The 24,087-nt window shown below is 34.6% G+C and overlaps 1 protein-coding gene across 1 annotated transcript in view; it reads left to right on the top strand.

The window, feature by feature from the left end:
* Sycp1 (synaptonemal complex protein 1) overlaps positions 1–24,087 on the top strand; it is a 93,322-nt gene that overhangs the window by 6,384 nt on the left and 62,851 nt on the right. Inside the window, exons 7-14 of the mRNA XM_055628333.1 lie at positions 2,654–2,727; positions 6,668–6,726; positions 8,841–8,910; positions 9,480–9,553; positions 11,818–11,926; positions 17,051–17,145; positions 17,585–17,769; positions 19,564–19,631. Of these exons, the coding sequence (XP_055484308.1) occupies positions 2,654–2,727; positions 6,668–6,726; positions 8,841–8,910; positions 9,480–9,553; positions 11,818–11,926; positions 17,051–17,145; positions 17,585–17,769; positions 19,564–19,631 (734 nt within the window). The remainder of the gene's footprint in view (positions 1–2,653; positions 2,728–6,667; positions 6,727–8,840; positions 8,911–9,479; positions 9,554–11,817; positions 11,927–17,050; positions 17,146–17,584; positions 17,770–19,563; positions 19,632–24,087) is intronic.

Genomic DNA, 24,087 nt, shown 5'->3' with positions numbered 1-24,087 from the left:
TGAGGGGCTGGAGAGATAGCTGAGTGGTCAAGAGCATTTTCTGTTCTTCCAAAGGACATAGGTTTGATTCCCAGCACCCACATGGCAGCTCACAGCTGTCTGTAACTCCATAAGTTCCATAGGATCTGATACCCTCACACCAACCAATGTGTATAAAGTAAAATTAAATAAATTATAAAAAAAAATACTTAAAAAAAGAAAGCAGGTTGAGCAAGCTATAAGGAGCAAGCCAGTAATCAGCACTGTTCCATGGTTCTTGCCTTTGCTCTTGCTTGTGTGTGTGTTTTTTTAATCAATTTATTTATTCACTTTATATCCCAATAGTAGCCCCCTCCCTCCTTTCCTCCCACTTTCACCTTTCCTCCCTTTTCTCCTATCCCCCTCCCTTCCTTTCAGAAAAAGGGAGCCTTCCCACTAACCCACTCTGGCCCATCAAGTTGGTCCATCAAGTCGCATGAGGACTGAGCACATCCTTTTCCACTGTGGCTGGGCAAGGCAGCCCTGCCTGGGGGAAATGATTGAAAAGCATGCAACTGAGTTCACATCAGAGACATCTTCTCCCCTCGCCTTACTAGGGAATCCACAGGAAGACCAAGTGCCTCTTGGCATAATGCTCTTATGGACTGTGTACAGTTTACTTTTGTTCATTCAAATGCTGATTTCTCTACTCCATTATTGTATTGTGATGTTTATTCTAAGCATCTATCTCAAGTTTGTGTAAATGTGCCACCATTTGTTCTCTGTATTGCCAATAGAGCCAACCAGCCAATGCTGAGCAATAATAGGCTGGGACATCCTGGTCTGGTGAGGGTTGGAGAAAAGGAAGGGGAAGTGCAGGTTGGATCCGTGAGGAAAGGACTGAGAAGCATCAGGAGAAATGAACTGGATCTAGGATGTGACTGAAAACCAAGTATAATGTGGGAAATCTGAATGGAAGGAAACTATACTAGCTTGGAGTTTTAGAATAGACTAATTATTGCGCAGCATTGTGTTCTAGGCTAATTAAATCCTAGTGTCTCTGTGTGGTTATTTGGATATACAGCTGGCTAGGAGGTAACTGCTGCTTTGCTTAAATATAAATCAATAATAAATATTAATATTCATCCAACAGTGCCCATCAGATATATATGGGGCCTAGGTCTAGTGCATGAATGGTCCTTGGTTAGTGCTTCAGTCTCTGCAACCCTCCCCCCAACTCCCCGGGCCCAGATTAGCTGGGTCTGTTGGTCTTCTTGTGGAGCTCCTGTGCCCTACGGGTCCTTTTGTCCTGCATTCTGCCCAGTGTTTGGCATTGAGTCTTAGCATCTGTTTCGATCAGTTTTTGAGTGGAGCCTCTCAGGACAGCCATGCTAGGCTTCTGTCTGCAAGCAAAGCAGAGTGTTGTTAATAGTGTCAGGTTGGCTCTCTCCCATAGGGTGGGTCTATGGATGCGCTAACCTTGGTTGAATATTCCCTCCAATTATCTTTATTCCTGCACATCTCATATGTAGGGTAAATTTTGGGTCAAAGTTTTTGTGGGTTGGTTGGTTTTCCCCTCCCTCCCTCCTTCTGACTAGAATGTGGCCTCTTTGTTCTCCATGACTCCCACTACTAGGGGGTCTCAGCTAGAGTCACCACCATATTCTCTCATGAGCCCATCCTGTTGTAGGTCTCTAGCTAGTCTCAAAGGTGTCCCCACCCACAGTTTCTGTTTTCTCTGCAAGTCCTGTCTTCCCACCCCGTCGTTCTTCCTACATCTGATTCCATGTACCCCCTTTCCTGTTCTGTTTCATCTCTTCAGCCACTTCTGCTGTCTATTCTATTTCCCTTTCTGAGTGAGAGTCAAACATCGATGGTTCAACATATGAAAAATCCATCAATATAATCCACCATATAAACAAACTAAAAGAAAAACACCCCCACATATCATCCAATTAGATGCAGAAAAAGCCATTAACAAGATCCAACACCCCTTCATGATAAAAATCTTGGAGAGATCAGGGATACAAGGCCTATACCTAAACATAATAAGGGCAATATATAGCAAGCCAATAGCCAACATCAAACTAAATGGAGAGAAACTCAAAGCAATTCCCCTTAATTCAGAACAAGACAAGGCTGCCCACTCTCTCCATATCAATGGCAGCATAGTACTTGAAGTCCTAGCTAGAGCAATAAGACTAAAAGAGATGAAGGGGCTACAAATTGGAAAGGGAGAAATCAAAGTATCTCTTATTTGCTTGGACTTTTTCCTGATTTCCCTCAGTGATTGACTTTGATAAGGGCTTATAAGTCAAACTCTGGTTTTTCTAGTTGCTTTTAGTCATGGTATATCAAAGCAGTAGAACAGGCATCAAGAACAGTTTAGGAAAAATTAGTAAATGAAAAGTTTAATCCTGTCTTATCTATGCTTTCTCCAAGACAAATGTGGAACTATTTTCTGAGAGGGTGTTCATATAAATAATAGTAACTTGGTTAAGACTGGGAAGGAATTACTAAATTATTTAACAATAGCATAGTCTGCTTTTTCTTGATACAGTTGTTGCTCAGTGATATACTGTATATGCAAAATTAATGTTTTAAAAATTTCTCTAAAATTGTAACTATTTCATAACTCAGGTATGATTTTGCTTTAAGATCAGGTTACACTTAGGGAAACTTTTTTTTTTTCCAGGAATAATGCTACAAGACATTTGTGTAATCTACTCAAGGAAACCTGTGCTAGGTCTGCAGAAAAGACAAATAAATGTAGGTATCTTATTTTATGTGGTTTTTATCAATTTATTACTCATTTAATGGTAGAGGCAGGAGGAGAAATTGCCTTTTTAATATATGGAATTAATTTTGATTCCAGTGAATTTTATGTGTCTCAGATGTTACCATTTAAGTAGTAGCTAAATTTTCTCTTTTTGAAAGGTAATAAATATTAAGAAGTATATATATATTTGCAGTTAATACTCATTTCATTCATAAAAGTCCGATTTTTAAAAAAATTTTTTTTGAGACAGCATTTCTCTATAGCCCTGGTGGTCCTAGAACTCACTGTGTAGACCAGGCTGGCCTTGAACTCTGCCTGCCTCTGTCTCTGTACCACCATTGCCCACTTTAAAGTGATTTTAAGACTAGCCTTTTCTATCTAGAACTACCAAGACATTTTAAGAATAAGATACATAGCCATGTTCATAATAGGACATAATAATGCTGTGGGGTAGGGATGGTATACATTTTATAAGTACATTAAGTCCAATAATAGTGCACATAGGACATTGGTACTATAAAAATACAGAAGAATTGAAAAATTTTATGTTGTAATGGACCCTTTATAACACTGTAGTGTACATAATTTGTAGCAATGCTGCTGTAAACAAGTCTCTGCATTGCTAGTTGTATAATAGTATATATTATGTAATACCTGATGATAAACAAGCATATGACTACTTTTTAATTTTCTAGACTATTCAGGTTTCTATTTTAATGTACTTTCATATTTAAAAAATGTTAACTTTAAAATAGCCTAAAGCAGGTCCTTCAGAGTTGTTCTAGAAGAAAGCACTGTTATCTTAGGAGATGAAAGCTCTATGTGTGTTCTTGCATGTGAAAACTTTACAGTGGTACAAGATGTGCGAGTGGAATACAGTGATATTTATATCTTGATACTATGTATGCCTCATACGTATCTTCATTTTTAAGTAGAAACTTTAAAAAGTAAAAGAAAAAAAAAGGGATTGAAAATACTAGGCATGGTGGTACATGCTTTTAATCCTAGCATTTGGGAGGCTGAGGCTAAAAGATTACAAGAGTGAGGCCAGTGTGGGCTATTTAGTGAGATTGTTTCAAAGGCCCAAGAAAAAGTATTTATAAAATAAGAATATAAAGAAGCTGGGTGGAGTAGCACACTCCTGTAATTCCAGCACTCTGGGAGGCAGAGGCAGACAGATCTCTGAGTTTGAGGCCTGGGCCCGCCTGGTCTACAAAGTTGGGTCCAGGACAGCCAGGGATACACAAAGAAACCCTGTTTCGAAAACAAAAACAAAACCGAAAACCAAACCAAACCAACCAAACAAAAGAATATAAAGAAAGAAGCTGGCCATGGTGGTGCACATGTTTAATCCCAGCCCTCAGGAGACAGAGGCAGGCGGATCTCTAGAGTTTGAGACCAGCCTGGTCTACAAAGTGAGTTTCAGGACATCCAGGATTACACAGAGAAACCCTGTCTTGATCCCTCCACCTCCCCCAAAAGAATATTTTGTATTGTTCTGCAATATTTTGTTTTATAGACAATAGTGTATACAGCAGTGCTCTAGGCCTTCACATTCACTTACCCCTCATTGATTTACTCACTCAGTATAACTGACATGGATTAAATGTTAAACCAGTTAAGAATAGGATAACAAGATTGGCATGGTGGCCCATAATTACTATTGCAGGAGTTGGGAGGTAGAGGAAGGATTTTGAGTTTAAGGCTGGCTTGAGCTGCAAAGTGAAACCTTGTCTTAAGAACGTGAAGGGCTACAGCTGGGATACAAAGTGAATAAATTGTAATAAATAAAAATAATAAGAAAGTGAAGTACTGGGAATGTGGCTTAGTGATGGAGTGCTTGTCTAGCATGCTTAAGGCCCTGGGTTTGCTCCTGGTAGTGAACAGTGTAAAAAAATTTTACCTTCATGTAATCCTTCTTTGATGCTTGTCTTTATGCAGATATGAATTTCTTACCAATATTATTCTCTTCTCTCTAAAGAACTTGTAAAAATTTTGAAGCATGTCTGACAATAAATTCTCTCATTTTTAAAGTTTTAAAAAATTTAAATTACATTTATTGTGTGTGTATGCATGCACATGTGCACGCATGTGTGTGATTGTTCTGATTCACCATGTAGTACAGGCTGAACATCATTGGGCCTCAGTCTTCTGATCGGAGCCTTGCAAATAAAAATGTTTTTATGTTTATATTTACCTTTACTTATAACTCTGACTTTGTTTCTCCATCAGTATTTTTTCTTTAGTTTCTTTTTTTTTTTTTTAAGAAATATTTATTTATTTTATGTATATGAGTGTTCTATCTGCATTTACATCTGCCAGAAGAAGAAATCAGTTCACATTATAGATGGTTGTGAGCCACCATGTGGTTGCCGGGAATTGAACTCATGACCTTTGGAAGAGCAGACAGTGCTCTTAACCACTGAGCTATCTCTCCAGCCCCTTTCTTTAGTTTCTTTATCTTTGGTTTCATATAAGTTGAACATGATAGAATTAGATATAAATTTTTTCCTTTTTCTCTTTTGGTGTTTTTTTCTGTTTTTGTTCTCTGAATCTCCTGGATATGTAGTTCAAGGACTGAAGTTATCTTTATAACTCTCACAGGTTTATTCTTTGATTTTTTTTTTTCCCCCTTTGAGGCATGTTTTTTTGTAAAATATAGCTTTGGCTATCCTAGGTTCCCTCTGTAGACAGGCTAGCCTCAAACTCATAGAGTTTGCCTCTGCCTCCCTGAGTGCTGGGATCACAGGTATGCACTATTGTGCCTGGCCTATTCTGTTGTTGTTTTCTGAAAAATTCTCTTTGTTTTTCATTAAAAATTTTATTACATTTATTGTTTTTATGTGTATGGTTAATGCCTGTCATCTCTGTCCTGTCTAGTCCTTGTTCTGATGTTTGCTCTCTCTCTTTGTGCCTTATTGCTTTATAGCTGGACATGGAACTGGTGTAAATTGGCTTTCAGTAACAGTGGTATTGTATGGAGGATAGGGAGAGGTGTAGTAAATACTCTGTAGACGTATGATTAGGCCTCAATCTTTTTGCAAGATGTTGCTTACATATTATGAATTTTGTAAGTACTTTTTCTTGTCTTTAGGTGGGACAAGATACAAAATGGCTAGTATGTGCTGGAGTTTGATATTTTCCCTTCTCTTTTTTTTCTCCTTTTCTTTCCACTTCCTTTTTTTCTCCTTTTTCATTTCTTTCTCTTTTCCCCCACTTCCCTTTTCTTCTCCTATAGATACTCTAGAGATGTGTCAATCAGTATATTTTATTCCTTGGTTTGGAAGGCTGGAGTAGGTCAGTCAGTATGATTTTGCTCTAGTTAAATAGTTTCTCCCACAGGAAAGCTCTATTAAGAACAGGATGCCTTGGTGTGTTTTAAATAGTCTCTTTTTGCTTCCTCTTTTTGGAATGTGGGACGATGATTCTTTGAACCTAAAATAATTTTAAGTTAAACTTGTAAGGATGTTGTTCCTACTCTGACTATCCTTTTTAAGTTTTTAATCTCAGATTCATCCACACTTGAGTGTCTAGCAATGTCAGTTACAGGTCAGCTGTTATGGCAAGTGAGTGCTGGTTCTGCTTCCTAGGGTTTTCTGTTCCTGCCTTCTGCTCGGATAAGTTGTAAACTGATTTTGCCTATATCCATGTCACTAATTTTGAAGGCAGTGGCTTGCTTTGGACCTTGCTTTTCTTGGGGTCAAAGAATTTTACCTTCTTTCTTGTTTATAGAATAGAAACTTTCAAGTTTCTTGTATAATCAAAACCCAGACTATTTCTGATGCTATTTTGAGAAACTCAGTACTGAATTATATACCTGCAGAATTTCAAACATTATGTTTTTCTTAGATATAAGTATTGTTTAGATGTTATTTTTTTAGATGTTATGTTTTATATTTTAATTTTGAAGTTTTAAAATGGTAATTACAGATGAATTTGAGCGGGAAGAAACCAGACAAGTTTATATGGATCTAAATAATAACATTGAGGTAAGTATTAGTGAAAATATTTTAAGTAAAAGAATTTCTAAGCAGAGTGATAGCTGTAAACATTTTTGTCAATTGTAATTGCTTAAAGATTATTATTTATTGATGCAGGATTGAATCACTAATAAAACTCTGAAGGTTCTAAATTATGAATACTTATATTTTGTATATAGTAGCCTTTTCTGGAGGGGTGATAAAAGACATATGTAAGTTATACAAACATGGTCTCACTGTATAGCCCAGGCTCACCATGTTCAGCCTCAGCATTCTCAGTGCTGGGATTATATGTGTATAGCACCCTGCAGGATTGTAGGAGCTTCTCCCCCTCTTCTTTTTTCTTATATTTGTTTGTATGTTCACGTGAGTTTTGGTGCATGTCGTTACATGTACATACATGGAGGCTCAAGTTGATGTCAGGAATTTTCTTCCAGTCTCTACCACCTTATCTTTTTAAACAAGGGTATCTTAGTCAAACCCAGATCTTGCCAACATGGCTAATCTCGCTAGTCAGCTTGCTTCAGGGATCTCCTCTCTCTGTGTTCAAGGCTGGAATTACAGGGAGGCCACTACTGCTGCTCAGAATTTACATACATTCTAGGGAATCAAACTCTGGTTCCCTTGCTCTATGGCAAGTGATTTTGCTGCAGAGCCATCTCTCCAACTCTGTAATACCTCTCATATTAACATGTTAGAAACACAGCTTAATTTATTAAATATTTATTGATTCTGTGTCTGAGACCAACACATTGTGATATATAACCATTAATTTGAAAAAAAAAGTATTTGTATTTGTATTTCTGCTTATCTTTGTTGTCTTATCATATATCCATTCACTGCTTGTTTTCTGCTATAGTTTTGTTTGTTTTAGAGATAGAGTTTCTGTGTGTGAGTCTGTAGACCAGGCTGGCCTTGAACTCAAAGAGATATGTTTGAGTGTTGAGATGAAAGGCACACACCACTGCACTTGGCCCTTGTCTGTTTCTGTTTCTTAGCTTTATCTAATACTTTCTGATTTTAATTCTTTGTGTTTTCCAGAACTTCTGTATTCAGTCTCTTCTGTGTGCATTTGAACTTTTTCCCCCTCTAACTGCACTAAACATCTTTATTCAGTTGTTCTCTCTGTATTTCATTTAACTTTATTGAAGAATATTTAAAAATACATGACACTTACTTAATAAACATGTTTATTTTATATGTATGCGATTTTTTTCTCATACTCAATGTGAAATTTCCAGTACTGTGGGCTTTGTGTTATATCCTAAGTGGCTAACATAGTTCCAGACACACAATAGTCACTCAGTAAATACTTGGTGGATGAGTGAATGAATAAAATAATTTAATTTTGCAAAGCAAGATTTATCAAATGCTGAGTGAATGCATACTACCAGGTGATGCAAATAAAAAGATGAATTTTTATGGGACTGCCTCACATTAGTGGGTAAGAAAGAAACTTAATAAATACACATAAGTCTAAAATGATAGTTTTGATACTATTTGTGTTTGTTAGTTCTTAAAATCTTATGGATTATGGCAGGGGATTAGATGTTAAAATGTATTAAGAAAATAGAGTGACAATATTCACTTTGCTGTTCAATGTATGTGACCTTATGCATTCTGTAATATTTATATGGATATATATGTAAATATATGTAGAATATTAAAAACATAATTTGTATGTATATGTGTGTGAATGTCTGTGCCACAGTATGCACATAGAGGTTGGAGTTGGTTCTTTCTCCCATATGGATTCCAAGGATAAAAATCAGGCTGAAAGGCTTGTTGGCAGGTACCTTTATCAGTTAAGGTATCATATTGGCCTCACTGCATATTGGCACAGCTTATATCTTTTTAGTAAATTAGTATGTTATAGTGTTTTTAGTTTTTAGAGTTGTATGAATTTATATATAATGATTATGTGGTGAAATTTACTAATATTTTCAAAGTTTCATAAAAGCATTTAAAAAGACTTATTTTTACCCTCTGAGCCATTTCTCCAGCCCTTAATATTTTATTTATTCACTTGCAACACTGGGGATTGAACCCAGGACCTTGTGCGTGCTAGGTTAGCACACTACCACTGAGCTGTCTTATTTTAAAAGTTAAACTTTGTATTCTAGAAAATGGTACTAGCTTTTGAGGAACTTCGTGTGCAAGCTGAGAATGCCAGACTGGAAATGCATTTTAAATGTAGGATTCCGATTTAAATTTTCATGTTGCTTTTTTGCTATTTATGTTTAACTAGATTTTGTTAATATTTGTATCCCTTTAATTTGATGCTCTTAACTCTTATATTTCATATTATCTTTACTTTTGTAAGCCTCTCAATCTTGGTGGCAGAGAATATTTGTTAGATATTCTTTTGGTTTTAAAACTACTTTTTCTATAAAATAAACTTTATTATGGCTTATATTTAGGTTTTTAGAGGTGTAGTTTTGCCTTACATATATATTTCTTAGTAAATTATTAAGATATACATATCTAATGTTTGTTATTTTTTTATAACAAAAATTTAAAAATAAATTTAAGAATAAAATTTTTATGGAAATGCTGTTATAAGAGATAGGATTTTAAGCTATAACTTTGATACTCTATTGTTATGATTTTACTAAACAGAATTGGTAGTAAGAAAATATCAGTTTTTGTGTAATAGAAACTTATGAGATTTAGTATAATTTTGAGATAAATAAGGAAAAGTTTAGTTGGTAATGGAAAAGTTATGCAGTTATATTAAAATAAAGTTTATTCTATTTTTAAAGTAAAAGAAGATCGTGAAAAAATCCAAGACCTTGAAGAAGAATATAAGAAGGAAGTAAACAACAAGGAAAATCAGGTTTTAAAAAATAACCAGCTGTTTATATTCTTTTAAAAAATTAATAATCTTAATTAGTATGTGATGTTTATACATATTTATTAATAGGTTTTCTATGCTGATGAAATGAGCCAGTTCAGGTCAGATTAAAGCATAAAGGCAGGTTTATTGGAGGCAGCTCTTGGGTGGATTCACTGTTCCCAAAGAATGAGGCCAGGGAAGTCGCCATGGGGAGGGAGACAGAGAAAGGGGCAGAGAAAGAAAGTGTGAACACAGAAAATGCAGAGAGAGGAAACCAAAATGTCTGGATTAGCTTAGTTCCTGGGCTGGAAAGTTTAGGGTAGAGGGCAGGGTATGCGAGCCATGCCCTATAACAGGTAGGGCTAAAGGATGCTGGGAAAACTTGGAGGCCAGGTCCACTTTAGTATGTTCATATGCACCTCAGCTGCTTGTCCTGCATCTGAAACCCAGCATTTATGAGGTACAGTGTGGTGTTTTGGTTTATGTCCACATTGAGTAGTGATCAAATTAGGTTAGTTAGCATATCATATCAATCACTTAAACTTTATAGTATGTACATTTAAATTCTAATTATTCTGAGAGTAATGCTATATTCTTTGTATTTGTCAATTCATAGAATACCTAATATATTAGAAAACATTGTGTTTGCTGACATGAGATAATTTATATAAAATTTTAATGTATCTGTAAATCTTTAGCCTTTTGTTTAGTCAAATTAATTTCATGATTCATTTATACACTCATTGGAAGGTTGGCCTTCAGTGGTTTTGAATCAATGAATCTACAATCATATCAATTTATATTGCTGCAAAAATATGAGAAATTTTGTGTAAACAAACTTAATGTGAAGATGAAAACTCCACATTTTGCAGTTTGTTTTAAAATTTACTTATTATAACACCAATGAAAGTAAACTAAAACATTCTATTGCTACTTTCTATTAATATCACATAATGGAAGACTTGTAAATGGTAAGTCTGTATTTTCTGATATTTGCAAGAATATCAATTTAGGGTTATATTACGCTTTTTCAAGCCTTGTAGGAAGATATACATATATATATAATTTATACACATAATTAATGTTATTTATATACACATATATGTATACATATGTATGTATACACACACACACACACACACACACACACACACACACACACATATATGTTATAAGGGTTCCTGGCTGAGTGTGGTGGTGCACTCCTTTAATCCTAGTACTTAGGAAGCAAAAGTAGTCAGATCTCTGAATTTGAGGACAGTCTGATCTACACAGTGAGTTCCAGGACAACCAGGGCTTCATAAAGAGACCTTGTCTCAAAAAGAAGCAAAGGGATGCTGTTTTATTTCTTTCCATCTTCTCTGATTTCCAGAAGGTATCTTGTAATCATAGTTAAAGAGGGTATATATTTAAATAATAAAAATTAATTAGAAGTTCAGAAAGAGCTTTTAGAATTTTAAATTGTGATTACAAGCTACTTCAGTTTGTAAGATATGCTTATGTTGTGTGAGTCTTTTGTATTTTAACTTTTATTTTAAACCAGATTTCTGGAAGAAAGTCTTCTTAAAAATAAAAAAAGACATTAAAAACTAAAATTGTGTTTATTTCACAAAACGTAAAGATAGAATAAAATGCTAAGAAAGATATTTTGGAATTCTTGGTGTAGTGTTTGAGTCTATAGATTGGACCTTCTTGCTAAGCCACTGTTTGGCCTGCTAGTGTTTTTTTCTCATGGATATATAAATACCATTGTTTGCAAGAATTTTCTAGACATTCCAAATTTCTACCTGGGGATAGAAATGTGACAGATGGATGACATTATGGAGCAGAGCTTGGCATTGTAGAAAGGCCTTTTCTTTCCTAATTTGGTAACATTTTTATTCTATTGCTGATAATGCTCAGGTGTAGTTGTTTGTGTGAAGGCTGAGTTTCTTATTAAAGGTCAGTTCTCTTATTTCTCTATATTCAATGCTTACAGTTTCTGGTGTTGAGTAATAATTATTGAGTGAATTAATCGGATTTCATTATGTAACTTTCTTTGTAAAAGTTTTGAAATGAGTAGTTTAATATTGAGTAGATTATACAAATTTACTCATTAAATATTTATTTTATAAGCATGTATTAAATGACATTAGAACTTTCTTTTACAACTTTCTAAAAAGCATATAAAATAAGTATATAAAATAATTATAGGTGATAATGAATGTTAAGGTGCTAATTTTAACTTTTTTACATATACAGTGTTTTTTAAAAATTAATTTTAGGTATCACTACTATTGACCCAGAGTGCTGAGAAAGAAAACAAAATGAAAGATTTAACATTTCTGCTAGAGAAATCCAGAGATAAAGTTAACCAATTAGAGGAAAAAACAAGTAAGATTTTATATAAAAATGTAAGAGTGTACCTTATGTATTTTCCATCTAATTTTTTTGGGCTTTGTCACATTTTAATGGTATTTTCTAGTGCTGTTATCTTCAACTTGGTTTGGATCAGTTGAAGGAGGAGGGCATCTTTATCAAAAATATATTCCCCTATTTTTCCTTTTTTCATACTTTTAACCTTCAGTTTCAACAACATGCTCTAAAAAATTAATTTTCAGTTGTTTTGGACAATGCATTTTATTTTCTGTGTTTATGATGTACAGTGTGCAGTTTTGATTAATGTATATACTGTGTATTGATCACTAGTAACTAGCAATTCTGTCATCATTACTTTATGTGAGTGTTGTAGTTTGCTTCCCTGTTTTCTCTGATAAACCACACGACCAAAAGAAAGTTGGGGCAGAAAGGGTTTATTTTGTAATACTTTTCACTTGTTATTAGTGGTCATAAAGATAAACAAATGATACTGGTTTTGGAAAATAGCACTAGTAAGTTCTTCTTTAGGGTCTATGATCTCTCCCAAGCTTAGCCACAGTTGTGCAAGCTTGTACACTAACCCAGCTTGGTGAGTGTCTCAGAACCTTTCCCACCCATACCATTCTCACTCTCACTCCCAACCCTGTCTCTGACCATGCACACATACAGACACAGCTTGGTGAGTTCCACAGAGAATCTCCATCTTAATTTTAAGACAGCTTTATAGTGCATAGTGGTCTTTGTTGGACATTATATATTTATCACCCCATGCTTTTCTTGCTTCTAGGATTGCTGATTAAAATCTGATACTGATACTATTATCATTGACTATATCATTGGAGGAGTTCTTTTCTGACCATGGCTAAATATGTTTGGCTGTCAATTTTTTTTTTTAACCTTCAAGGTTTACAAAATTCTATAATTTTACTGGATAAATTGTCTAAGCCTTTTTAGGCTATCTCAACTCTCTTGTACACCATTAATTTTAATTTGGTCTTCTGAACATTATCTCAGAGTTCTTAGATATTTTGGTTATAATCATTGTTTTTCTTTATTTGTATCTCTCTATAATATTGTCTCTAATTCTCCCATCGCTGAAATTCCTCTGCTTGTTCTCATCTGTGATGGTTCTTTCCATTATGTGTTTTATTTGATTGGTTCATTCATTTCCAGAATTTGTTTGGTTCTTTTTGTACCTTTCAACTTTATTGATTTTTTTCCTCCTATTTTTAATTTTTCTTCCAAGTTATTGACTTTTCACCTACTATGGTAACTTTCATGTATAAGTTCTGAACTGATTTATCATGTATTTCATATATCTGCTTATTTAAGTAATCTATATGGCCATTGGTCCTTTAAAAGTAGTGATGGGATTTTTTTTGTGATATTTTAGCCGTATTCCATTATTTTTGTTTTCTAGTATTGAAAAGTCATGTGTGGGTATTTCAGCTGATAGCTGTCTAATTTTTGTGTTCCTTTGTTGAGTTTTGCATATTTGTTGGAATGGATGTTACCTTTAGTCCCCTGCCTCCCCCTTTCCCTATTTTTGTTTGCTTTGTTTTACATGAACCTTCCAGTTGTGTTTTCTTCACTTAGATTTTCAGGGGAATGAAACTAAATTGTTGTGCACTTTGCTTGTTTCCATGTAAAGTTCATAGACAACAGTACTAGGATACTGGCTAGGAAAAACGTAATTTATAGTTGTTTGTTTTGTTTTTTTTTTTGAATAGGATTTCTCTGTGTAGTCTTAGCTGTCCTGGACTTGCTTTATAGAACAGGCTGATCTTGATCTCACAGAGGCCTGACTGCCTCTGCTTCCCTGAGTGCTGACATCAAAGGCGTGCCACCATGCTTAGCTAATTTATATATTTTTTTCTTTAAATCACTAAGTGTTTCAGTAGTGAAGTAAGGAATTGTATAGTGGGGGAAGGGAGGGTAAAGTATGAGTGAGAAAGAATGAAGAATTTAAAAGATCTATGTATTTATTTTTAAATTTTATGTTTATCAGTATTCTGCCTGATTGTATGTGTGAGGGCATCAGAACTCCTGAAACTGGAATTACAGACGGTTGTGAGCTGCCATGTGGGTGCTGGCAATTGAACCCAGGTCCTTTGGAAGAACAGCCAGTGTTCTTCTCTTAACCACTGAGCCATCTCTCCAGCCCCAAGAATTTGAGATTTGAAAAGTTGTAGAGAAAATGTGGTATATTAGGTTTAGAGTAAAGACAGATGTGAAAGCCTTTTCCAGTGAGATGTTAATTAAAACACAAAACTAACATATGAAAAGTATGAAAGTACAATACAAAAATTAAATATTTTAAAAATTAAAATAAAAGGTGAAGATGAGCAATAAAACAAATGGAAGGTATTATACCTTCAGTTGATAGTCCTTTTGATAGGTAGGTATTTTTCCCATCAATTTCAAGTGGTATGTATATAGGATATATAATCTAAGTAGTTCATACAAGTTAAGTCTTTGTGTGTCTTTCCAGAGAGAAGTATTTCTGTGCTGATGAGTGATTTTCTGCCAGAACTTCCCCATCTGATTTCCTTAGGTGCTTTGGTACTTTGGTGTCAGTCACTCAGGACCTTTTGTGACTAAGAATTTATAAAAATGTAGAGTGCCTACCAACTGGTATTTACCTTTTCCTGGTCTTTAGGATACTGTAGCAAGTTCCAAAACAAACTTCCATAGCTTGTCCAGTAATGGCAAGGTACTGAAGTGTTAGGAGGGCGTTATGAATCTCAGCTTCAGACTTCCTTACCACACTTTTGCTGCTGTCTTTTCTGTCTGTGTATGGGATTTGTTTCTCCCATTAGGATATGGCATCAAGTTCTATCCCGAATGTATCTCCAGCAGTATGGATTGGATTGTTTTTCAGGGTTCTTTGGGTGCCTGGTATCCATGAACACACGTTCTTCATACATAGTCTTCATGACTTAAGAAACAAAAGATTCTGAACAAAATTATTATAAACTATTATGATCTGTATTCTCTTTTCAGTCATACCTGCTGTGATTCCTACTTTTTGTTATTTTGAGATAGGGTTTCTCTGTGTAATCTTGGCTGTCCTGGAACTCACTCTGTAGACCAGGTCAGCCTCGAACTCACAGAGATCCACATGTCTCTGCCTCCCTGAGTGCATGGTTATGATGGTTATGAGTGATGGTTATGAGCTACCATGTGTTGCTGGGACCTTTGGAAGAACAGCCAGTGTTCTTAACCTCTGAGCCGAGATTCAGTGTAATAATTTAGTATCTGTTCGAAATTTAGACTCCCTTTTCATTTAGTAAGCCTTGTGTTACTGAAATACATTTCCTTCAGAATGCTGAATCTTATCCAGTATCTTCTATTTTTTCTTTATATATCTTCTTTCACTTCTCTGACATTAATATTTCTCCTAACTTCTGTTATTTCATATTCTGACTGTATTTCAAATGTTTCAACTTAGCAATCATGTTTTGGAGGCTTTCTTTGAATTTTATCTTTGCTTACATTCATCTCTAATCCTCTTTAAAATGTATTCTTAGATGTTTTACTATTATGTGTATGGATGTTTGACTTTATACATATATATGCACTATATGCATGCCTGTTAGACCTCCTGGAACAGGGCCTACAGAGGATTGTGAGTCATTGTGATGGATAATCTTGGTTGTGAACTTGACTACTGCAGTTAAATAAAACCCAACGCTCTGGGAACCACTGTGAGAGGTTTTTCTTGATTGGATTTATTGAAGTGGGAAGACCACCCTAAATTTGCATCATTTGTGTCAGAAGACTCACCCTCTTCCACCAGTCTGTATTAGTCAGGATTCTTTAGAAGAACAGAACCAATTGAAAGGAATATATATTTAATATATGTGTATGTATATATATATTTTAGATATATTAAAATGGGATTTGTTAGAGTGGCATGCAGACTATGGTCAGGCTAGTTACAAAATGTCTGTTTCCTTATGGAAAGGACAAGAATCCTTTCAGTGTAGGGGTCTGGATGTCTTAGCTGGTCGCCAGAGGAATCCTAGAGAAATATTTTCTAATACCAAAGAAGTAATACTTCAGCGGCATAATAGTGAGAATGAGGGAAAGCAAGCGAAAAACAAAAGCCTTTCTTCTTCCATGTCCTTTTATATGGTCTGCAATCAGAATGTGTGGCTCTTATTTAGAATTTCTGTCTTAGTCACTGTCTTAGTTCACTGCTGTGAAGAGACACTATGACCAAGGCAACTCTTATAAAAGAAAGCATATAATTGGGGGCTTTCTTTCAGAGTTTAGTGTATTATCATGGGGGGGGGGGAGCATGGAGGCATACAGGAACATGCTGGAACAGTAGTTGAGATATTTCCTGACCCTGTAGACAGCAAGATTCGGGGCATGGCTTGGGCTTTTGAAAACTCAAAGCCCATCCGCAGTGACACACTTCCTCCAAGGCCATAATTCTTAATCCTTCAAATTCTTTCACATAGTGCCACTGCCTGTTGTATGCTTATATATTGTTTATATATGTATATATATTATATAGTATATATTAAAATGAATATATATAATATATGATATATATATAGTATCTGTGGGGGCCATTTATATTCAAACCACCACAGTTTCTGACCTCAGGTGATCAGATTAGGATAGGTCTTCACATCTCAAATGATTTGATTTTAGGGTGTGTCTTCCCACCTCAGATAATCCAGTCCAAAAAAAAAGAGAAAAATCTGTCACTAGTGTGCCTCCCCAAGTAGCTATATTATAGACTTACATTCACTGGATCTTGCTTCAAAACAGATTTGCAATAACAAGTGAAATAAGATATGATATATAGATATAAGCCACTTGCCTTTTTGACAACAGTGTATAAGCAAAGGATAAGGACTAGTCTGTTAATCTTTATGTTAAAGTGGGTTTATTTGTCTGTTTTCATTCTATCGTAGTTATAAATGTAGACGTTAAAAAGGGTTAACATGTTCATTTTTAAGGTTTTGGGGAAAAATAGTCTTATCAAATTTAGTGTGTATATTTTCATTGTTCTTTCTATTTTGAACTGTTTCCTAGTAGAGGAAAAGGAAGAATTGCTATAGCGATTAGTTTCTTTTATGCATTTCTACCAAACAATGTCTGTCTATAATTTTATTTTTTTAGAATTACAAGAGGAAAACTTAAAAGAATTAAATGAGAAGAAGGACCATTTAACATCAGAACTTGAAGATACTAAAATGTCCTTGCAAAGGAGTATGGTATGATTTAAAAACTGGCTGGGGTATAGTGGGTGTCACATAATCTGTTAACACACTTATTGGGTAGGACTAAAATGTGTAATGACTCGGGGATTCAAATAGAGAAGACACAATCCTACTTTAAAATTCTTTCTAGTAAGAGGAATTGATTAAAAACACTTAAATACTAATAGAATGAATTAGGCTAATTGTCACAGCAGTTCTAAGAATGGAGAGAACTGTGTAGGCTAACTGCCTGGAAAAACTCTGTGGAAGGATCAGAACTGTAGAGGATGGTGACTTGAAATTTGATAGTGGGTGAGCTATTTCAGTTTGCCAAGGAGGGACAGTGGGAAGGAAGAAGTGTAGAGGGCAAGAGGGCAAATGTATTTATAGAAGCAGATGACTTAATCCTTTTGAACATTGAGCCTTTGCATTATTCTTTCTGTTTTGCGCTTAGAGCACTCAGAAAACTTTAGAGGAAGATTTGAAGACAGCAACAAAAACGATTTATCAGCTCACTGAAGAAAAAGAAGCTCAAGTAGAAGAACTCAACAAAGCTAAAACTACTCACTTATTGGTGGTTACTGAACTTAAAGCTACTACATGTACCTTGGAGGAATTGCTGAAAACAGAACAGCAAAGGTGAAATAATTTTTAAAGAAATAAGTAGATACATAAAACTGATTTTATTTTGATATTCAGTACCATTAGAAATCAGGCATTCTCAGGAATAGTTCCCATACATGTTTTGCCACAGGATCAAGCTATAAGACAAATTCTTAAGTGTTGGTGCAGTGATAGGATCAGTGGTTCTCAGCCTTCCTGATACTGCGACCTCATAGGAGTAATAGTTACTGTAGCCTTAATATAGGTTAGCCTTAATACAAGTCATGTGTGGTGATGCCAACCATAAAATTATTTTCATTGCTACTTCAGAACTATAATTTTGCTGCTCTTATTAATAATTATGTAAATATTTTTGGGGTAGAGGTTTGCCAAAGGTGTTTTGATCCTCAGGTTGAGAACCCCTGTGTATGGATTATTGCTATCATAGGAATAATGTCCAGGTTAGAGAATCTCTTTGACTGAGGCCTGCAACCTTACTTACAATGTATAAATTTAGTAACTATCTTGGGATAGAGTAAATATTACTCCATATGAGATAAATTACTCATTTACCTTTAATGTAATTGCATTTTATTTAAAATTAGAATGTTAACAACTAGCTGTTCTCTTCACTAAATGCAATTTTTATATAAAAGTATGTTGGTCTAGGTAATTATTTTTGTCCTTTTAGCTTAATTAAATTTGGCAGCATAAAGAAGAGTAATGAATTTCTTTCCCAACTTATATCCTGGGACTACTTAATTTTTCTTTACTTAGCATAGTAAGGAGAAAAAACTATAGCTTTTCTAAGTTTATTAACCTGTCAAAGCAGTTTTCAAATACTAAAATTGTAAATTACGATAGAAGCATCTGTTCCAGTTCCCTTATTTAAATTTTTTATTTACTAAATTAAATAAAAAAAATGTGTATGGCTGTTTTGACTGCATGTGAGTCTGTGTATTACATGCATACCGTGCTTACAGGGAACAAAAGCAGGCATTGAATGCCCCTGGAATGGAGTTACAGATACCTGTAAGCCCACATGTGGATGCTGGGAATCAAACTTAGGTACTCTGGAAGAGCGAAGAGCAGCCAGTGCTCTTAAAAAACTGAACCACCTCTGCAGCCCGTTATTAATACCTATATTTATTTGTGTGTATATAATACATGTGCTTGTGTATAAAGATCAGAGGACAACTTGTAGGAGTAGTTTTTCTCCTGGGGACTGACACAGGTTGTTAGGCTTGATAGCAAGCCTGTTTATCTGTTAAGTCACTTCGCCTTAGTTTTATGGTTTAAGGAAATGGAACATCAGACAAGTCAGTAAGACAATACATTCTTTTATTTGTAATTTTAAAGGGAGAATTTAATATAGTAAATATGCATTTAATATAATAATATATTCACTCATGCATACATTTGATTGTCATCAGTAGTTAAGATACAGTTTTTTACTTTTTGTTTTTCAAGACAGGGTTTCTCTGTGTAGCCCTGGCTGTCCTGGAGCTTTTTCTGTAGACCAGGCTGGCCACAAAGATCTGCTTGCCACTCGTCCCATGTGCTGGGCTTAGAGGCATGTGCCACCACTGTCCAGCAGTTATATAAATTATAAGCCTTAAAGTTTTAGGAAGATATAATTATTATATAATTATACATTTGTTATAATTACCATTTTAAACTTATACTCATTTTAATTTATACAGATTAATACTCAATAGTGTTTAATTACTGAATAAATAGTTTAGATATCATTTGTTACATTGTGCAAGTTTTAGTTATTAGATGAATTCTGACTAATAATTTGAATTTTAAAATAATATATCTTATAAGATTGGAAAAAAATGAAGATCAACTGAAACTACTCACTATGGATCTCCAGAAGAGATCATGTGAATTAGGTAAGATTTAGAGAATGGTATACTTTGATATGTATTGATAACTAATTATAAAAAAATTGATTTTTTGTTGTTAAATTTGTTAAACTGTTAACAAGTAGTTAAGGCCACTTACTGCTCTTGCAGAGGACTAGGTTTGGTTTTCATGTGATGCTCACAATTGTTTATAATCTTTCAGGGGATCTGATGTCTTATTCTGGCTTCTGTGAACAATATGCATGATTGTAGTATTCATACATACATGGAGATAAAATACTCATGCATATAAGATAAATACAAAAATTAGGGAAAATCATAATTGAATATAGAATTTTTAAATCCTAAGAGAGTTGTTAAGCTTCTCTATGTTGTTTATAGAAATGTGTCTAGAAATGTGTGATGTTTGTATTCTCCTTATTTTAGAATTCAAAGGGCTGAATAATTTTAGGAAAATGCCTATTACATTTCAAGTGAAGAAAATTTTTGAGGCAGGATCATACTTCATGCTTCCGACTGGTCTTGAATTCTTGATTCTTTTGCCCCAACCTCACAAATTCTGGAATAACAGGAATGTACCACTTCCTGGATTGATTTGTTTATTTATTTATTCATTCATTCATTCATTTATTTCTTTTTCGTGAGGGTCCTGCTATGTAGCTCCAACTGGCTCAGCACTCACTGCCTAGACTGGGCTAGTCTTGAACGTGGAGCAATCTTCTTGTCTCTGCCTTCCAAGTGCTGGTATTACCAGTATGTACCATCACACCTGGCTCATATCTGGATTTTGTAGACCTCATTGTTTAGTAGTGTTGGATCATAAAATATTTTTTAGGAAAAAATGATTCTATATATATAGAATATATATAATGTTGTTAATATTCAAGAACTAACACACACAAAACAATTTTATAGTTTTTTGAATTTATGGCCATATAGTTAACTAATTTTAAGTCTATGCTTTGTTGATTAGTTTGAATGTCTGCAAGTTTGGACAATTAAAAGAAAAAACAATTTTTCTTTCAGTTAAAAAGTATTTTTAGTGAGTTAGTATTCCTGAATTGACAGGTATTTGTATAGATTATTTTTATAATATTCTGTAAACATTACTGTTAGTTTTAATATTTGTACAATTAGTTGAATTACTTGTACAATTAAAATAATTACAAGTAATATTCCCTAGTATTCGAAATGCTTATTTAACATCTCAAAAGTAGTTATAGTTAGGCTCTTTACTTGAGTCCCTTTTCAAAAAATATTTTTATAAGCGTATATCAATTATACATCACCAGCATGACATTTTCTTACATTGTAAGTTTTGAGCATATTTACCTTTGCTTATACTGTCCCATTCCTGGTAATCTTCTTGTGCTTTCCAACTAGGCCCTTTCGAATTTCATGGTGTGTGTGTGTGTGTGTGTGTGAGAGAGAGAGAGAGAGAAAGAGAGAGAGAAAGTGTGGGAGAGTGGGAGAGGGAGGAGGAGAGGCAGAGATAGAGAGGAGGGGGGAGGAAGGGAGAGAGAAACTCCATGAGTTTCATCACAGTGTTTATAGGAGTGTGGGTAACAGTGTTTATAGGAGTGTGGGTACCTGGAGCATGAGTACCTTATCAGTGTTCACACCACTGAAGGAGATGACTGTTCTATCCTCTTAGATTTGGTTGAATTATTGAACCACATTTATGCTTTTCCTTTTGCAATGCTTAATTCCCATTGTAGATTAATACTTGATTATCTAACTTTGTAATGTTCAAATTTATTTATAATTTTGCTTCCTAGCATAATTGTTAAAAACAGCCAGGTATGGTGGCATATGCCTTTAATCCCAGCACTTGAGAGACAGGCAGGTGAATCTCTATGAGTTTGAGGTCATCCTGGTCTACAGGGTAAGTTCCAGGACAGATAGGACAGAGAAACCCTGTCTTGAAAAACCAACCTCCCCCGGAAAAAACACACACAAAAACCCAAACAACAAAAAAATATAACCAACTAACCAACCAACAAAAACCCAAGAATAATGGTTATTCTAGTTCTTTCAGAACATAAAGTATTATTTTTAAATAATTGTACTTAAATAACTTTCTTTATCATTGTTGAATGTTGTTGATTATGGAATAATTTTAGTACTTTAAATATCTTTAATATGTCTTTATAACAATTTAGTTTACTACTAAGTAGCTATTATATATCATACTGTAATCTCAATATTTTCCCATACTAGCATATTATGAGAAGTTTGGATAAGGAATTTGAGAACTGAAGCAGCACTGTGTGGGGATATGAAAGTAAAACACCATGCACTTGTGAAATCTTTAATTACTATGAGAAAAAGATTAAACACATAAAACCATTAGGGGTAATGATATCCAGAATGAAGGATGAGGGAAAACAGAGTAAGAAGTGAAAATATGAGAACTTCTATTTTTTAAGTTATATTTGTGCTGAATAATATAAAAATATTTGTTTCTACTTAAAAATATAAATACTTACATTTTTAAAGTATTTGTGCTGAATAATATAAAAATATTTCTGTTTCTACTTAAAAATATAAATACTTACATTTTTAAAGTAAAATGTAATAAATATATTTATATTTAAAAATATAAATACATATTTATATATATTTGAGATGAATGCTCAGGTTTCTTACTGAATGTTAATGTTAATAACAAAAGGAAGCAGAAGATAGGAATGGCTTTAAGGGAGAGTTAGATGTTAGGAGTAAATTTTCAGGTATAGAGAGGCTTTGGTAGTTTTAAGGATGATAGAAAGTTGAAAACACTGTTTTCTTATTGAATGTATTGAAAACACTTTGTTTTCTTATTTCAGGTTTCTTATTGAATGTTAATGTTGATACTAAAAGGAAGCCTTACTTAGGAAAGGCTTTAAGGAAGAGTTATATGTTAATAGTAAATTTTCTGAGTACTATTCCATTGTGTAGATGTACCACAATTTCTGTATCCATTCCTCAACTGAGGGACATCTGGGTTGTTTCTAGCTTATGGCTATTACAAATAAAGCTGCTATGAACATAGTTGAGCAAATATCATTGTTATATACTTGAGCATCTTTTGGATATATGCCTAGGAGTGGTATAGCTGGATCTTAAGTGGTATAGCACTATTTCTAATTGTCTGAGAAAGCTCCAGATTGATTTCCAAAGTGGTTGTGCAAGTTTAGATTCCCACCAGCAATGAAGGAGGGTTCTCCTTTCTCCACATCCTCTTCAGCATGTGTTGTCACTTGAGTTTTTGTCTTAGCCATTCTGATGGGTGTAAGGTGAAATTTCAGGGTCATTTTGATTTACATTTTCCTGATAGCTAAGGATGTTGAGCATTTCTGAATACTACTCAGCAGTTAAAAACAAGGAAATCATGAAATTTGCATGCAAGTGGTGGGAACTAGAAAACATCATCTTGAGTGAGGTATCCCAGAAGCAGAAAGACGCACATGGTATATACTCACTTATAAGTGGATATTAGATATATAATATAGGAGAATTACTAAATTCTGTACACCTAAAGAAGCTAAGCAAGAAGGAGGACCCTGGGTAAGATGCTCAATCCTCATTCAGAAAGGCAAATGGAGAGACATTGGAAGAGGGAGAAAACAGGGAACAGGGCAGGAGCCTACCACAGAGGCCTGAAGAACTCTACCCAGCAAGGTATCAAAGCAGATGCTGAGACTTATAGCCAGACTTTGGGCAGAATGCAGGGAACCTTATGAAAGAAGGGGGAGATAGAAATACCTGGAGATAGAAAGACAGGAGCTCCACAAGGAGAGAGAGGAAAAAAAATAAAGAGCACAGGGATCTTTTCTGAGAGTGATACCAAGGACCATTCATGGAGATAACCTAGAACCCCTGCACAGATGTAGCCCATGGCAGCTCAGTGTCCAAGTGGGTGCCCTAGTAATGGGAACAGGGACTTTCTCTGACATGAACTCAGTGGCCTGCTCTTTGATCACCTCCCCCTGAGCGGGATGCAGCCTTACCAGGCCACAGACGAAGACAATGAAGCCATTCCTGATGAGACCTGATAGACATTAGGATCAGATGGAAGAGGAGGAGGACCTCCTCTATCAATGGACTGGGGGAAGGGCATGGGTGGAAAAGAGAGAGGGAGGGGGGATTGGGAGGGGACGAAGGAGGGTCTACAGTTGGGATACAAAGTGAGTAAACTTTTTAATAAAAAAATAAATTTTAAAAAAGTAAAATTTCAAGTATAGAAATGCTTTGGTAGTTTTAAGGGATGATAGAAATAGTTGAAAACTCTGTGTGTGGCAGTACAAACTAAGTTACATGAAGACCCAACATTGTTTTATTCTTGAACTAATAAGATAGTCTTCAAAGCCAGAAGTCTTTGCAGATGTTATTTTTCTTCTTTTTTTTAGTTCATCTTTTTTTGGTAATCTTGATTTTATATATATATATATATATATATATATATATATATATATATATATATATATATTTGATTATATAT

This window comes from Psammomys obesus, unplaced genomic scaffold (assembly GCF_907164565.1).
Source record: "Psammomys obesus unplaced genomic scaffold, mPsaObe1.curated_primary_1811, whole genome shotgun sequence".
In the NCBI taxonomy this organism is placed as follows: Eukaryota; Metazoa; Chordata; class Mammalia; order Rodentia; family Muridae; genus Psammomys; species Psammomys obesus.
The sequence above is the reverse complement of the archived record's forward strand: the minus strand, read 5'-3'. Positions and strand labels throughout refer to the sequence as shown.